Source organism: Agelaius tricolor, unplaced genomic scaffold (genome assembly GCF_023055355.1).
Source record: "Agelaius tricolor isolate 1412-34295 unplaced genomic scaffold, bAgeTri1.0.p SCAF_11, whole genome shotgun sequence".
NCBI lineage: Eukaryota > Metazoa > Chordata > Aves > Passeriformes > Icteridae > Agelaius > Agelaius tricolor.
In genome coordinates this window covers 21,597,390-21,612,233 of record NW_027269271.1, presented here as the reverse complement: position 1 = coordinate 21,612,233, position 14,844 = coordinate 21,597,390, and the positions used below count along the sequence as shown (strand labels likewise).

The 14,844-nt window shown below is 60.6% G+C and overlaps 3 protein-coding genes across 5 annotated transcripts; 2 read left to right on the top strand and 1 right to left on the bottom strand.

Annotated features, from left to right (window-relative positions):
- Window positions 1-153: 153 nt before the first annotated feature.
- Window positions 154-5,213, top strand: MUTYH (mutY DNA glycosylase). Of its 3 annotated transcripts, XM_071436596.1 has the most exons (15): window positions 154-284; window positions 478-611; window positions 1,371-1,410; window positions 1,694-1,767; window positions 1,902-1,943; window positions 2,038-2,109; window positions 2,313-2,426; window positions 2,685-2,782; window positions 3,046-3,190; window positions 3,276-3,351; window positions 3,426-3,611; window positions 3,795-3,940; window positions 4,143-4,295; window positions 4,395-4,445; window positions 4,666-5,213. In XM_071436596.1, exons 1-15 carry the CDS (start codon window positions 167-169, stop codon window positions 4,768-4,770), a joined length of 1,554 nt encoding a protein of 517 aa, XP_071292697.1. In that variant the 5' UTR covers window positions 154-166; the 3' UTR covers window positions 4,771-5,213. The 3 variants fall into 3 exon arrangements, with proteins under 3 accessions (XP_071292697.1, XP_071292699.1, XP_071292698.1); XM_071436597.1 differs by lacking the exons at window positions 154-284; window positions 478-611 and adding an exon at window positions 640-850; XM_071436598.1 differs by lacking the exons at window positions 154-284; window positions 1,694-1,767 and having other exon boundaries at window positions 346-611.
- Window positions 5,214-5,747: 534 nt separating this feature from the next.
- HPDL (4-hydroxyphenylpyruvate dioxygenase like) lies at window positions 5,748-8,939 on the bottom strand. The gene is made up of 2 exons (XM_071436600.1): window positions 8,576-8,939; window positions 5,748-7,439 (listed from the first exon to the last, which is right to left on the bottom strand). The coding sequence occupies exons 1-2, from the start codon at window positions 8,718-8,720 to the stop codon at window positions 6,244-6,246; spliced, it is 1,341 nt and encodes a 446-aa protein (XP_071292701.1). The 5' UTR covers window positions 8,721-8,939; the 3' UTR covers window positions 5,748-6,243.
- Window positions 8,940-9,904: 965 nt separating this feature from the next.
- On the top strand, window positions 9,905-13,224 carry LOC139594451 (selenoprotein Pb-like). Its single transcript, XM_071436595.1, has 5 exons — window positions 9,905-10,059; window positions 10,786-11,002; window positions 11,100-11,312; window positions 11,449-11,584; window positions 12,212-13,224. The coding sequence occupies exons 2-5, from the start codon at window positions 10,800-10,802 to the stop codon at window positions 12,455-12,457; spliced, it is 798 nt and encodes a 265-aa protein (XP_071292696.1). The 5' UTR covers window positions 9,905-10,059; window positions 10,786-10,799; the 3' UTR covers window positions 12,458-13,224.
- Window positions 13,225-14,844: the final 1,620 nt, after the last annotated feature.

Here is a 14,844-nt window from a genome sequence, read left to right as displayed (position 1 = left end):
CTGCGTTCCGGGGGAGGGCGGGTACGAGCCCGCCCCGCGCGCTTCCCTTCGATTGGCTGGCAGGCAGCGGTGGGCGGGACACCCTGCTCCGATTGGCCGCCGCGCGATGGTGGGGCAGGACAGATTTTCCCGGGAAAGCGCGCGCGGCGGCGGGAGCGGCTGCGCCATGAGCCCCGCGCGGGGCCGGGCGGCGGCGGTGGCGGCGGCCGGGGCGCTCCGGCGGAGCGGCGGGAGCGCGGCCCCGCCCCGCGGGCGGAGCAGGGGGCGCGCATCGCCCCGCGGAGGTGCCCGGCAGCGGGAGGGCTGGGGGAGCGTGGGGTGTTCTCTCCGGTGCTTGCTGGGTCCGCGTAAAGCCCGGTACTCGGTGCGGGTCCACCCGGCAGCGGCTCGGTCGGGCTCCCGCCTCTGCTGCGGTTGAGCCCCGCAGCCCTTCGCCGTCTCCCGCCGTGCGCTGACCCCGCGCCGCTCTCCTGGCAGGGGCCCCGGCTGCAGCGCCCGCTCCGCCGCCCGCCCGGCATCTCTTCAGCGACCCGGCTGAGGTCGAGGCCCTGCGCCGGAATCTGCTCGCCTGGTACGATCGATGCAAGAGGGACCTTCCCTGGAGGGCGCTGGTAAGGGGAGACATCGGAAGCAGGGGTGGGGAACTACTTACTCTGCCTTAAGGGAGCCTGGCTGATGTGACCGTGGTGTTTTTCCTTATGTCGTGCATCCCCACCCGCATGGAAGTGCTCCCAGCTGGTCCTGGCTGTGTTGTGGTGGGTGGTCTGGAACCAGTCCCTAGGTATGAAGAGTAAAAGCAGGGCACGCTTCTCATATGTAACCTTCCAGACGAGTACTTATCTCTGGCGAGGTTAGTCTAGCTGTGTTTTAATCCTGTTTTGTTCCTGCCTTTATGATACCCTGAAGCAGAGAGTGCTGTATGGAGAAGGTTTCCCATGCATTTGTTTTAAGCCTGCTGGACGTTTTTTTAGAGCTAGCTCCTGCCTGTTCTGTGCTCAGAGAGTCATTGTGGTGCTGAGGGTGGGCATCAGCTTTACAGCAACGTCTGAATGGTGGGAACTGCACAGCCCCTCTGTGGGATTTACATCTGCCTCTAATTGCTTCCTATGCAGGCAGGCTCAGGTATGGGATTTTTAGCCTCCTAGGTAACTCTCCATGTGGGATTTCATCAGCAAGAAGTTGCTTTAGCTGTCACTTGATTAACCCAAACTCAGAACTTCTGAGTGCTTGGGGGAGATTTTTTTTTTACTTTCAGATTCCATTGCAGTGTTCCAAACACACCATGGATTGTTGTATTTTACACGCAGGTCCCCTCTGCAGTGGGGTCTGTGTCACTTTCTTCCTCATGCTTCATCTTTTTTCCCTTGCAGGCAGCGGCGGAGCCGGATGCCGACAGACGGGGATATGCAGGTGAGGAGCAGGGGCTGGCTCTGTGAGGTGTGGCTTCGTGTGCCATCCTTGGAACAAACTGCCTGATGTGGACACCAGAGCCATTGATCCCCCTTGCAAGGCGCTGGGGGTTTGAAGAACCCACCTTGGGCCTGGGGGAGCCCCTGTGGGGAAGGTGAGGGGTGGGAGGGTGTCCCATGAGCCGGATGCTGTGCAGGGTTTGTAGCCAGTGCTAACGTGGCCACAGCACGAGGTGTGGGTGGCGTTGGTGCCTGTGCTGTGAGCCCTGCCCTGCTCCCTGCAGTGTGGGTGTCTGAGATCATGCTCCAGCAGACACAGGTGGCTACAGTGATCGACTACTACACCCGCTGGATGCAGGTGACTGCTCCTTACACAGTCCTGTGCCCACAGCCTGTCCCTTTTGGAGGGAGCAGCTGCCCCCTGCCTGTGGCAGATCCCCAGTGGCAGAACTCTGCTTGTCCCTGACTTGTCCCTTTCCCTCTGTCCCGCAGAAGTGGCCAACACTGCAGGCTCTGGCTCAGGCGTCCCTGGAGGTGAGGCTCGCTGGGATTCGGTGCTCTCCTTGCCCTGTGGCAGAAAGATTAACATCAACACTCTCCATTAACACCCTGCTGTGTCTCTGAGCAGGAGGTGAACGAGCTGTGGGCTGGGCTTGGCTACTACTCCAGAGGGAAGCGTCTGCAGGAAGCAGCAAGGAAGGTGCTGGAGTGGGGGGGAAGGGGCATTTCTAAAGCCCTGTTGGCTGCAGGGCTGGTGCTGGCTCATGTCTGCCCTGCCTCGCTGGGGCTGTGCTGCTGGCACAAGGCTGCAGAGGCTGGGATCCTATCTTCCCATGGGCAAAATGGGTTCCTTGCACACGTCCACCCCAGCTGCTTCCCTGAGCTTGGCCCCTTCCCTGCCAGGTGGTGTCCGAGCTGGCTGGTCAGATGCCCAGGACAGCTGAGGAGCTGCAGAAGCTGCTGCCGGGGGTGGGCCGATACACGGCGGGAGCCATCGCGTCCATCTCGTACGGACAGGTGAGAGCTGCTGACAGTGGGCACCTCTCCCCTCACTGCCCAGCCCCACTCCTGACAGCTCCTGCTGCTGGGTCTCACAAGCCAAGGGATCCCCAGGGTTCTGCTTGGCTCTTCCCCACTTTGGGGTGCATCAAAGCCCCCACCCAGCTTGACCTGTGGGTTGGCCTCCTGTGTGTCCCTTTCCATCCTGGGAGCATCCCAGCTCCCTTCTTTGTCCGGAGCACATCCCAGCATGGTAATGCCAGCTCCTGGTGCCAGGCTACGGGAGTTGTGGATGGGAACGTGATCCGGGTCCTGTGCCGCCTGCGATGCGTCGGTGCCGACTCCAGCAGCCCAGCTGTCGTCGACTGGCTCTGGTAAGGGAGTGCTCTGTCCTGGAGCTGTGCTGAGTGTGGCTAAAGGCAGCATCACCCAGGAGCCTTGGGGAGCTGAGCCTGTGAAGGGAGGCAGGTGTGGAGTATGGAAACTCTTGGGTAGTTGGTGCTGCTCGGAGCAGTGGTGAAAGGAGCTGTGCTGCCTGTGCCTACCTGGGAGCTTCCCTCCAACAGGCAGGGGCCAGGCAAAAGTCCTGGCATGCTCTTCTCAGAGATCCCCATGCCTCTTACTGCCCTTTCTCCAGGGACATGGCCAATGTCCTGGTGGACAGGAGTCGCCCAGGGGATTTTAACCAAGCCTTGATGGAGCTGGGAGCAACTGTGTGTGTACCCAAGTCCCCACTGTGTGGGGAGTGCCCGGTGAAGCAGCACTGCCAAGCATGGCGCAGAGTAAGTGTGGCCCCGAGGGTTTGCCATGCCTGGGACAATGTAGGCTGGTGGCCGAGCCTGTCCTCACTTCTGTTTGCCCTTGCAGGTGGAGAAGGAGCTGGCCTTTGCCTCTCAGAAGCTGTTTGGAAAAGCCCCCCCAGTGCCCGATGTTGAGGACTGTGGTAAGCATGTGGGGAGATGGCTGTTGAAGCTCCAGGTCTGAGCCCTGCAGCAACTGTTACACTGGTGTTTGCAGGTGTTGGGGACTGTCCCCTGTGCCCCCCAGCCACAGAGCTGTGGGACAGCAGCCTGGGGGTGACCAACTTTCCCCGGAAAGCAGCGAAGAAGCCGCCGCGGGCGATGCGAACAGCCACGTGTGTGCTGGAGAGGAGGGGCTGCCACGGGGCCCCAGAATACCTCATTGTGCAGAGACCCAGCTCAGGTAATGGGGCTGGGAAGGGGGGGGATGAAGGCACCACACAGCCCCTTCCCACCTGCATGAGGGATAGAGGGAGAGGCCTTGGTTGCTGGGGTAGGGAAAGGAGCCCTTTGGGGCTGTGATGAGGCTCAGTGTCCCTGGATGTGTCCCTTGCTGCCTCACTTTTCTGTCATGCCTCCTTCTCAGGTCTCCTGGCTGGACTCTGGGAGTTCCCAAGTGTCCCACTGGCTCAAGATCTGCAGGAGGAGAAGGAGAGGGAGGAGCTGGCTGATCACCTCCAGGCCTGGATGGGGCGGCCCATGGCAGCAAAAGGCCTGCAGTTTATTGGAGAGGTGAGCCTGGAGGTGGAGGGATGCAGTGAGTCCCCTGTGCTCAGCCATGGGGATGTAGCACACAGGAGAAAGGTGTCCCTTCCCCGCTGTCACCCCTCCCAAGCTCTGCCCCACTGCTCAGGACCCTGGCAGGCTCAGTGCACTTTGCATCCCCCATTGCCTGCCAGCTGCCTGTCTCATGTGTCCTTCCATCCCCTCACAGGTCATCCACATCTTCTCCCACATCCACCAGACTTATGTGGTCTACTCCCTGCACCTAGATGGGGATGTCACCCTGGACCCTGCCTTGTCCCCATCCCGCTGGGTGACAGAGGATGAGTTCCATGCCTCAGCCGTGTCCACAGCCATGAAGAAGGTATGGGGGCACTTGGGCCTTTCCTCCCTTCCCTCAGTTATCTGGGAAAAACCCCTGCTATCCCCTCAACTTCTCTGGGCTCTCTTGTTCTTCCCTCAGGTGCTGAAAGCTCACGAGAAGCAGCGCAGGAAGGAGAGCAGGCCTGTCAAGGTGAGCAGTGCTCCAGGGTGCCTGGGGCCCCAGTGCTCTGGGACAGCCTCTGGTGTGCTGTGCTGAAGGCACCCTGGAGTTTGGGCTGAGGCCAAGGAGCATCCCCAGCCTGTGGCCATCCCCTGACTGGCACTGCCCCCGGGTGTCCTGTCCCCAGAGGGATCCCTGGAGCCCGTGGGGGCCCTTGGGGTCTGGTTGAGCCCTGCTGTGTCTCCTGCAGGGCTCCAAGCGGAAGCGGGGGGCCGAGGCACCGGGAGCAGGCAGCCCCCGCCCTGGGACACAGCTCTCCCTCCGTGCCTTTCTCCGGGCACCGACGGCCCCATGAGGGCACCAGCCTTCCTTGTGTGAGAGCCCCTCGCCCCTCGCTGGGGTCAGTCCTGCCCAGGGCATGGCAGCACTGGCCCTGTGCCATAGCAAGCCCAGGACATGGCTCTACAATGGTCTCTCACTCTTCCTTTCCCTTGCCTCCCCCGTGGGCATTGTGCCTGGATGTGGCCGCTGGTCCTGGATTAATCCTGGAGCCAGACCTGCCCTCCCTCCTTGGCTGGAGCCCTCCTGGGCTATTTGGCCCTGTACTGCCACCACTTTGGCACTGTGGACTCAGGGCAGCAGGGCTTCCTCTCCAGCAGTGGGAAGGTTGTGGCCACATGGCTCCTGCAGCCCTGTCCCCTGCCTGCATCTCATGCCCCTGTCAGTGACTGGGGATGCTGCTGTACCCTCCCTTGTTTTTACTGTACCTGAAAATAAATCTCAAGTGTGTGGGTTTTTAAGTGACTGTCTCTGTTGCACTGTGCTAAGCTGGGGGTGTTGGGCAGCCTGTGATGGAATGTGAAGATAGCCAACAGGACCCTTAGATCTGAGCTGGGAAGAGCAGGGATTTCTTCATTAATACACCCAAGAGCCCCTAGGCTGAGCATTAACTGCTGGTGCCCCCAAATAAAGCACCCAGAGCACCCCTCCTGCAAGGGCAGATGTTGGCCCCCAAGGGTTGTGCAGCTCCTGCCTGTGGGCTGCTCCTCCCTGGGGCTGAACAACTGCCCCCAGGGTTTTTCGTAGGGTTTCATTCTCCTTTTATAGTTTTTCATTGGGCTGCTCAGCGCTGTTCATGTTGAGTGTGGTGCACCCTTGCAAATGCCCAATGCTGGGGGCTGGCAGGGATAGGGGACAGTCCTGGTGGGGTGCTAGGGGCAGTGATCTCAATTTTAGTGATACACCCACTTTGACTGATGGAAATGGCCATTTCATCCTCACCTGGCACTCAGCACATCTTAAATAGGAGGATTAAAAACCCAAAGCAGTGCCTGTAAGTTAATTCTTTAACTGAGAGGAGGAAGAGGCCACCACTCACCCCACAGGGCTGGTCATGCTGTGGGTGGTAACTGCCACTAAGTGATCATAATCCAGGGCCTCTGGATTATCCACTCCCTTCAGGCAGCCCCTCTTCTCTCTGTGTCTGGAGTGTTTCTGTGCCAGCATGCTCTTGGCCATGTTCCAGGCTCAAGTCTCAGTAAATTAGGCTGAAACTAAGGCAGAAAGTTCTTTACATGTGGTTGATAAATCACTGGGAACCCAGGGCAGGGGAGAAATCCCAGCCATCCTGGGGCATGCTCACACCCCCACTGGACTCAGCCCTGAGCATCTTGCTCCCACTGGAGCTGGGTTGGCTCTGGATTGATCTGGAGCCATCCCTTGGTCCCTGCTCACCTGGGCCATGCCAGGGATGGGATCTCTATGGTCGTTGCCCCGGGGTTGGACTGGAGAAGCTGGGGAGCTGAGGGAGGAGGACTGCAGCGTTGCACTACTGCTGCTGGTCCATGTAGAGCTGCACAGCTTTCCACAGCGCCCGGATATTTCCCTCCCCAAAGCCGGGTGCTCCTCGACGGTCAATGAGCTCCAGGAAAAAGGTCTCCTCCGAGAAGATGGGATGGGTGAAGATCTGCATCAAATATTCCCGAGAGGGGCTCTCTGTGGCATCAATGCCCAGCTGGCCCTTGTCCCCAGGCACTGTGGTGTCCAGGAGGATGCCAAGCTCTGCCAGCATGTGAGGGTCCTGCCCAGCTCTTCGGATCTCCTCTGCTTTGCCCCCCTGGCTGTAATACGTGGGGGGGGGTGTGAAGAACCGTGCCCCCTGCTGCTGCAGAGCCCTGGTCGTGCTGACAATGTCAGTGGTGCAGAGGCCGACGTGCTGGATCCCAGCCCCGCCGTGCTGCTCCAGGAATGTGTCAACCTGGTTGGTGCCGTTCTGGGAGAGGGACTCAGCAAAGACCAGCTTGCAGCCGTGGGCTGGGGTGCCCTGGGCGCTCTGCAGTGCAAGGAGCAGCATGCCCACCCCCTGCCCCCCCAGCACGTACCCTTCAGCCGGCCTTTCCTGGGGGTTCAGCAGGAAGCGGTGGAAGCCGAAGCAGCGCTGGTACCAGTCCAGAGCCGCCCGGGCCCCGCCCCGGGGGCAGACATACGTGATGTGGTCAAAGTGAGTGATCCTGATCTCGTCCCCTGTGGCTGAGGGGGCTCCTTGGATGGGCTGGAAGCCCGGCAGGAAGAGTCCTCGGTAAGAGGATCGGTCCAAAAGGGTGTGGCTGATGTTGCCCACCACAGAGCTCACCACGCTGTAGGTGACAGAACCACCCTCATCACTCAGCTCAGTGGGGGGCACCAGCAAGGAGCATCCCTGGCTCTGCAGCCGCTTGCAGAGCCCTGGCACATCATCCACCTCGAAGCAGACATTGGAGGCTGTGCCCAGGGTGGGCTGGGGATCTACATCATAGAGGAAGTCATGGGATGAGGTGACTTCCCGTGCAGGTGCCAGGCGCTCGTTGACGAGGAAGATGGCAGATTCCCGTTGCAGGGCCAGCTGCCGGACACGCGGCGTCTCCCGCACGGCCACTGGCTGGAAGCGAAAGGTGTTGGCCAGGTGCTGGCCCCAGCCTTGCCTGTAGGGCAGGTGCAGGGAGATGAAGCAGGGGCGGCTCAGCGAGGCTGCCATGGCTGGGCAGGCTGTGGGGAGGATGCAGGGGGTCAGAGGGGCTGCTGGCCTTGGGGAAAAGCTGTTCCCCCACCTTGCACGGAGCCCACCTGTGTTTGCAATCACACATGCATATGGGTGTAAACTCGCACCTTTTAGATGTGTGATTTTAAATAAGTGGGTCTCAGGAGCCAGTTTGCACTGTGAAAGGGCACCCACCTTTGGGACCAGCTACAAAGAGCAGCCCAAGGATGCCAAGCCCTCCTGCCAGCCTTCCACTCTGCTGCCCTGCCCCATGCTTGAGGTCCCAGAGCAGGAAAGCTCCAAGCCCTGGATGCAGCCCTGCGGGTCCCCTCTGGAGCCACGTGTCCTTTGGGAGTGCTGCAGGGAGGTCAGTGGGGATTCCCAGTGGAGGAGGTGTGCTGCATGTGTAAGCAAGATTATGGGGACAAGGGTTATGGTGGGAATGTCCTGTACCAGGAACATGGACTGGTAAACATGGAGCAACACACTGGTTACAGCTAAAACACTCCTGTGCTGCCCCAGTGCCTGTCAGGTGTGTCCCACCAGTGGAGGGGAGCAGTGGGGTCATGATAGGCTGATGTGCCCTTCCCCTCCCCAACAAGGACAGCGTGGAGCCACCGTGCTCTCTGCTACAGCCCAGAAACCATGACAATGCCCTAGCAGCACAGAAGAGGAACACTTCGGGAAAGTGTTCGGGAAACACCTTCCTCCCCACTCATCCAAATATCTGTGATGCTCAAGGGGGAAAACAGATCTGCCCAAAACTCCAATCAGAATCACCTCTCCAGAGCACCCACTGAGATTTCCTGATCCCATAGCATGCACAAGCCGCTCTGGCCAGTCCTCACAGGTGTGCAGTGGGCTGGCGGCACACACCTGCTCAAATATTCCCTTTTCCCTGCCCGCCTGAAGGGGCTGTGTGCACCGAGCTCTCAGCGCTCCTTCCCACCAGCCCAGGGCGGAGGGACCGCGTGGACCCGGCGAGCGCATGGGCAGGGGCCGGCGCTCCTTCCCTCCGGCCCCGCTTCCCGCTGCGCACCGCGGCACCGGCTCGGGCCCGCTCCGCTCCCGCCGGCCCCGCTCCCCGCGCCCGCCCCGCCACCCCCGTGCCCGCGGGCCCGCTCGCCCTCGGGCTGTGGCTCACCGAGGTCAAGGCTGCGGGCGAAGGGGACGGCGGGCAGCGCCAGCGGGGGCGGTTCAGTTCGCTCCGCCCCGGCATGCACCAGGCCCGGCCCTGCCCGGGCTGCGGAGCGGCCGCGGGAGCGCTCCCGGCGGGGGAGCGGGGCCATCGCCCGGGCAGGGATGGGGCCGGCGCACGGAGAACGCGCTGCCCGCTGCGGGGGCCGCGGTTTGCGGGCCAAAAGCCGCCCAGGCTGAAAACCGCAGGCACCGCGACTCGGGATGAGCTGAGGGGAGGAGGGAAGTGCCTGCCAGGCGGTGGCCTGGGCTCCCTGGGGCCCAGCTCGTGTCTGTGCAGGGTCATTCCCTGCCAGCCCGAGTCCCAGGACATGAACTGGGGAAACGTGTCCCTGCTCAGTGCTGGGCGCTTCACGGTGTCCGGGGTACCCGGTGGGGACTTGAGGGGAACAGCGTGCGGGTGGGGGGTGACAGCTCTGCAGAAAGTCTGGTGTCAGTCACAGGGAGTGCTCACCAGTTCAACCCACGGCCCCACATCCTTGCAGACACTGCTGGGCCCCTCAAGCCCCTCAGCAGCGATCCCCTCTCCCCCTGCTGTTTGCAGACGAATCCCCACTCTATGTGTGCCTGGGATCATGTTCTGCCCTCGCTGTGACTGTGGCTGCTTGCCCTTCCCTGCCTTATCATGTTTTTGTACAGATCCCAGGTACAATAAACTGCTCAAATATTTGCAGAGATGTCCTTGTGCTGCCAGAGTGGTGAGCGCCTCTTGTTTGGTTGGGGGGTGGAATCCAGTATCGCTGTGATTTCCCAAGGAAACACCGACACTACCACAGCCCCATCAGTGTGGGGCCGGACAGGAGGCACGGAACTGGACACTGGGGAGTTGCCGTGGGGCCAAGCTTGGCCTGAGAACGGCACAACAGACCAGCCCGGCTTTCGAGGTGACACCCCACAGGGCAGGGAGCTCCAGCACCCAGCTGTGTATGGGAGGCACCATCTTTTTGTCTGCAGGGAAGCAGAGACGGCACTGGTGGCTCCTGTGGCACCTCGTGCAGGGATGGCACTGTTGGAGGTCACCCCACAGTGGTGCAACCCTTCGGTGTAAGCAGTGTCCTTGGCAAGGTCCCCAGCCCTCCTGTGCTGCGAGGTTTGGAGCGGCTGTGTCCCTCTCTTCCCTGCAGCACCGCCTGCCACCTCTGGCGTCAGCCCGGCACCAGGCACCGCTTTGCTCCGGCACGGCTTGGGCTGGGCTGTGGCAGCAGCACCCCGAGGCCACATGGCACCGACGGGGACAGTGCCTGCCTTGTCGCTGTCCCCTCGAGGCAGGCGGTGGTGGCCGAGGCGCAGTCCCCGCTCCAGCCAGGCTCTTCTCCTCCCTCCTGGGCGGGGAGAGTGGTCAGGAGATAAAAGGGGGACGGGGGCCAGCTGGAAGTTGCTGAAAGCTGCTGGGGCCGGGAGCGAGGGAGGACGGCAGCGAGGAGAAGCGCGGTATCGAGGGCTCGTTCTCGCGGGGAGAGGGCTGGGGAGTGGGAGCTCATCCACCCTGACCAGATCCTGCATCTCCCAGCTCCCTCCCCGGACCATCCCCTCCAGACCCATATCCTCCCCCTTGCCCATTAAGTGTGCTGGATATTAGAGGGATGGGGAATATGCTGGGGTGGGCAGAGTTAGGGAGCTGTTGGAGGACGGGGCTTCAGGCAGATTTTGGGAGACTCAAGGGCTTTAAAGGCTCTGTGTACCCCCAAAGCACTTTGTGGGGTACCAAGGACTCTCAAGGTGACCTGAAGGTGAAACCATCTCTGTTCCAGTGACTGCTCACTGGCAGCTGAGATGATGAGGGCTGTGTCCCTGCTCCCTTCTGGGGCAAAGACAGACCTGTCTCTGGGGCTGGGTTTGTTTTGTGGGATCAAAGAAATGGAGAAGGCCTGTGGGAAGAGGAGCACCTTCATCTCTTGAGATGTGGAGTGGGTCTTCACTGCCAGGGGAGAACAGGATGCTGTGGCACTGGGTGCCCACAAAAGACAGTAGCAAGGACCCCAATTCCCCCCCTCGTGCACCTTTCCTTGCCCCCGGGGATGGGAGTCCTGGCTCGCAGTGCCAGGATCAGACTAACACTCCCCACAGCTCTTGTCTGCCCTGGAGCTGGGTGCAGGGAGGTATTTTGGGGTTGCAGTGGATCTGGGAGGAGGGTAACACCCCGTATGCCCCTGCCAGGGCCAGGGTCCAGGATGGGGCTGCTGGTGCTGGCCCTGGCCACCTGGCTGGGGCTGGCCTCAGCCTCCGAGGAGACGGCCAACAGCAGCCGGATCTGCCAGGAGGCACCGGCGTGGACCATCAATGGCTCGAGCCCCATGGAGGGGGCGGCAGGGCAGGTGACGGTGGTGGCCCTGCTGAAGGCCAGCTGACAGTTCTGCCTGAGGCAGGCCCACAGGTGAGCCCCGCTCCCCCTCCCCGCAGCAATCTCCGGCACCTCGGGGCCGTAGGGCGGCCCCTGCCCGGCAGCCCCTCCCAGCGCCTCCCTGCCGCAGCCTCGGGGGCCTGCGGGAGCGGCTGGCCCGGCAGGGCACGGCCGAGGTTCGCTACATGATCGTCAACGAGAAGGCGCCGCTGTCCCGCGCCATGCTGCCGGAGCTGCAGCGCCATGCCCCGCCCGGCGTCCCCGTCCTCCAGCCCGAGCAGGAGGACCCCGACGTCTGGCAGGTCCTGGGGGGTGACAAGGACGACTTCCTTGTTTATGACCGGTGAGCGTCCCTCGATTCGCCTGAGGCTTTACTGGGCTTTACAGAGCATTTCATGGGTTTCCAAAATCCCCTCTCGTGGCTGGGCTGGGGGGATTCCAGCCCCCGTCTTGAGCCAGGCCGTGACTTCTCCCCTCAGGTGTGGCCGCCTGGCTTTCCACATCCAGCTGCCCTTCAGCTTCCTCCACTTCCCCTATGTGGAAGCAGCCATTCGCTCCAGCTACATCAAGGACTTCTGTGGCAACTGCTCCCTCTACCCCAACACCACCCAGGAGGTAAGAGCTGGAATGCTCGCTGGAGCCGGGATCCCTGCTGTCCTTGGCACTGCACATCAGCAAGAACAATCTTATCTCCGTGTAGGGGATGGGCTCTGGGTTGGCAGCTGCCCTCAGATGTGTTTGAGAGGGAAGGTGATGGAAGGTCTGGAATAAGGGCACTTAAATAGGTCAGAGCTTTCCAGTTGAAAAGAAATTGACTAAAGGGGTCATATCCCATGTCTGGGAATGCTAACTAGGACTGTTCCCATATAAGAAAGGGCAGGCAGTGGATGCAGAGGTGGCAAGCTCAGAGCAAAGAAAAGGCTGTAGCTCTGAGCTTGGCAGGCGATTAGTCACTTCCCAGGAGAAAAGAACATCCAGAAATACTGAATGCAAATTCCTGTTCTGAACCACAGACAGCTTGAGCCAAGGGACACAAGTGTAGAGGCTTGTGCCCTGTGTGCTCCAGCCTCTCCTGTCCCTGTGCCCTGGGACAGGGCTGGAGAGTATTTGCTCTGACCCACAGTTTTGTGTTTGATGAATGCTGGCCTGCCTTCTTCCCAGTTCACAGCTGTGCTCCCAGGCTTTCTGCGGGGCTCTGTGGGCCTTCCCATACCACACCAGCCCTTGTGTTACTTTCCTCAGGCTAACAGCACCATGGAGGGCCCTGCAACCCCAAGCTCCCTTCCTGAACATGAGGGGATGGAGTCAGAGACTCCTGTCCACCAGCACAAGCCTCTCCATCCTCACCACCATCACGAGGTCAACAGCGAGAGAGACACAAACCCAAGTGAGGACCACAAACCTGCTACCCATGCTCACCACCACCACGGAGACCATGGCCAGCTCCATCACAAGGAGAAGAAGCAGAAGGAGGGGGATGAGCATTAAACCAGGCTGGGCAGCCTTGCAGAACCCAGTAGTGTGCAGACACCACATCTCACTTCACAGAGGCATGGAAGGACTTGCTTTGGGCTGCTGGTCACCAGCAGTGCTGGTTTAATAACAACTCCCTCCAGCAAACCCCATGTGGGTTGCCCTCCTACACTGTGATAGGGATGGAAATTCCCCTTGGACCCTGCTCAGTGCTGCATTTTCAGCCCCAGGGCTCGGTTCTGAGCCTTCATCTGCCACTGCCTGCCTTTCTGTGCTCAATGAAGCCCGCTGTGCAAACCGGGAGGTCCCTGGTCACTGCTGGCTGACACTGCACGGAGCAGCAGGGCAGGGCGGAGGGGCCGGGGCTGGGGTGGGAGGAGCACTGCTGGCATCCTCTGCCCATCCAGACCCTCCTGGGTGTGCTGGAATCCCTGGGTTTCCTGGCCAGGGAGCGAGGGGAGGGACAGCGTGTGCCCCAGAACATGGTCCCAGGGGACTGAGGGCGCGAGGAGCGGTGGGATGTCGCGGCTCCCCACGGTCCGAAGTCTGTCCCCCCTGGCTGTGCCGCCCTGGGCGCCCCCAGACCGTGCGCACGGGTATGTGCAGTGGTGCTGGGTGGCCGCAAGATGGTGGCCTTGTCCCCTCTTGGAGACCCAGGGGCTGGATCCAACGGGCGCAGCTCGGGGAGGACAGGGTGGGGATCCTGAGGTCTTCCCTGCGGGTAAGCGAGGTGGGAGGGCAGCGTGGATATCCGGAGTGCGAATAAAACCTCTGTGAAGTGACCACTGCTCAGTTTGGCCTCTGGTGGCCCCGGGGGGAAGGGGGAGGTGTCAGCGCCGGTCTGTGCCCTGGGCACAGGGAGGGACACAGGGCTGGATGTAGAGCCCAAGATGCAGCAGCCAGGGATGGTTTACATCCCCTGAGCAGGAGCTGGAGGTAAAGGGGTTAGGGGTAAAGACTGAAGAGAAGTCTTCTTCAAGAGAAGACCCCATCTCTTCCTATCTTCTGGCTGCCTCCCAGGATGGGAGTCCAGGACGTTAACACTGCACTGCTTGGAGGGTGTTTGGCTCAGCACCTCCATACCTGGCTTGTAGGTGTGATGTTGGGGTCCCTGCCCCAGGCTGCTGCTGGTTCCCACATGTACTCCAAAGTCACCATGGGCATCTTATCCCCAGCACCCAGAGCAGTCCCAATTGCAAGCACATCATGGGGCTCCCCAGCCCTCAGGCAGGTGGGTGCTGTGCCCCTGGCAGGCAGTCATGCCTGTCTGCAGCTTGTGGTGCCCCAGGCCTGTCTCTGCCCTTTACTCCAGCTCCATCCATCATCCCACACAGCCCTACTCAATGCCTCTCCAGGCCCTGCAGCCTGAGTGGGGAGCAGAGAGATGATTTTCTGCTCAGTGTTTTCATGGTGCTGTGTCCCAGTGCTGGGTTTCTGCACCCTGTCCCTGCTGGAGGATGCTCTGCACAGTGACTGGGACAAGAACCAGAGTGAAAAGGAGCTGTTCCTCACAGGAGTGAGAGCAATGGGATCAGATGTGTCTTTCTTACCAGCCAGGCTCTCCCACGGTGTGCTGGCTGAGACCCTGCTCCCCCTCCTCCATCTCTCCTCCCCCTTCCTCCTCTACCTGCTCCCAGTAGCCTGCAAGGGCACCTCTGTCTGCTGCTCCTGCCATCAATATTGAGGTTATCTTTTTCTTCTGGCAGCTGCTGTAATTGAAACAAAGCAGGCCGGGCCTCGCGGGCTCGGCTCCTCTCGCTCATTTTGCTGGTGCTGCTGAGACAACTAATTCATCTTATCAATGCATGGTTGGCCTCTTTTCCACCACATCCAGGCAGGGCGGTCTCCCTGCCACAGCTGCTAGGAGCAGACTGTGTTCCTGTGGCCTGCTGTTGGGTGCTGCTCTTATCCAGCCCCTGGTCCTTGGCTTGCCTCAGCTGGGTGCTGGCCACCAGCAGAAGATGCCAGAGGAGCCAATCAGGGAAAGAGGTGCAGATTGGAAGGATGCTGATTACTTTAATCTCTTTCTTCTGCCTTCTGATGCATTATCAGCACTTGTATTAAATTCCACATCCTTTCCTTGTGCAGCTCCTAAAGGTGTCCCTGCCAAGGAGGTGAGTGGTGCATACATGGATTTGCATTCCCTCACTGATGACCAGTGCTGCAATTAGCCATGGCAGAGAGGAGGATCCCATCTGGTGCTGGGTGTGTAGTCCACTGCAACAGCTACCACTTGGTTACCTCCCAGCAGACAAATTTCTGGCCCTGAAAGCTTGGGTGGGCGTTTTGCTCTGGGTAGAGACATTGAGGTGTGGGAAAGAGCTGCCACATTGTTTGGATGAAGTCCTACATGACTGAGTAGGGGCAAGGCTTTAGGGTGAAACTGATCCTATTCCATATAT

Bases quoted from the DNA above. Each gene is read 5' to 3' on its own strand.
- MUTYH (XM_071436596.1), top strand. From the start codon at position 167: ATGAGCCCCGCGCGGGGCCGGGCGGCGGCGGTGGCGGCGGCCGGGGCG. The intron at 3,191-3,275 runs GTAAGTGTGGCC...TTGCCCTTGCAG, and splicing joins ACTGCCAAGCATGGCGCAGA to GTGGAGAAGGAGCTGGCCTT. The intron at 4,446-4,665 runs GTGAGCAGTGCT...TGTCTCCTGCAG, and splicing joins AGGAGAGCAGGCCTGTCAAG to GGCTCCAAGCGGAAGCGGGG.
- HPDL (XM_071436600.1), bottom strand. From the start codon at position 8,720: ATGGCCCCGCTCCCCCGCCGGGAGCGCTCCCGCGGCCGCTCCGCAGCC. The intron at 7,440-8,575 runs GTGAGCCACAGC...TCCTCCCCACAG, and splicing joins CGCCCGCAGCCTTGACCTCG to CCTGCCCAGCCATGGCAGCC.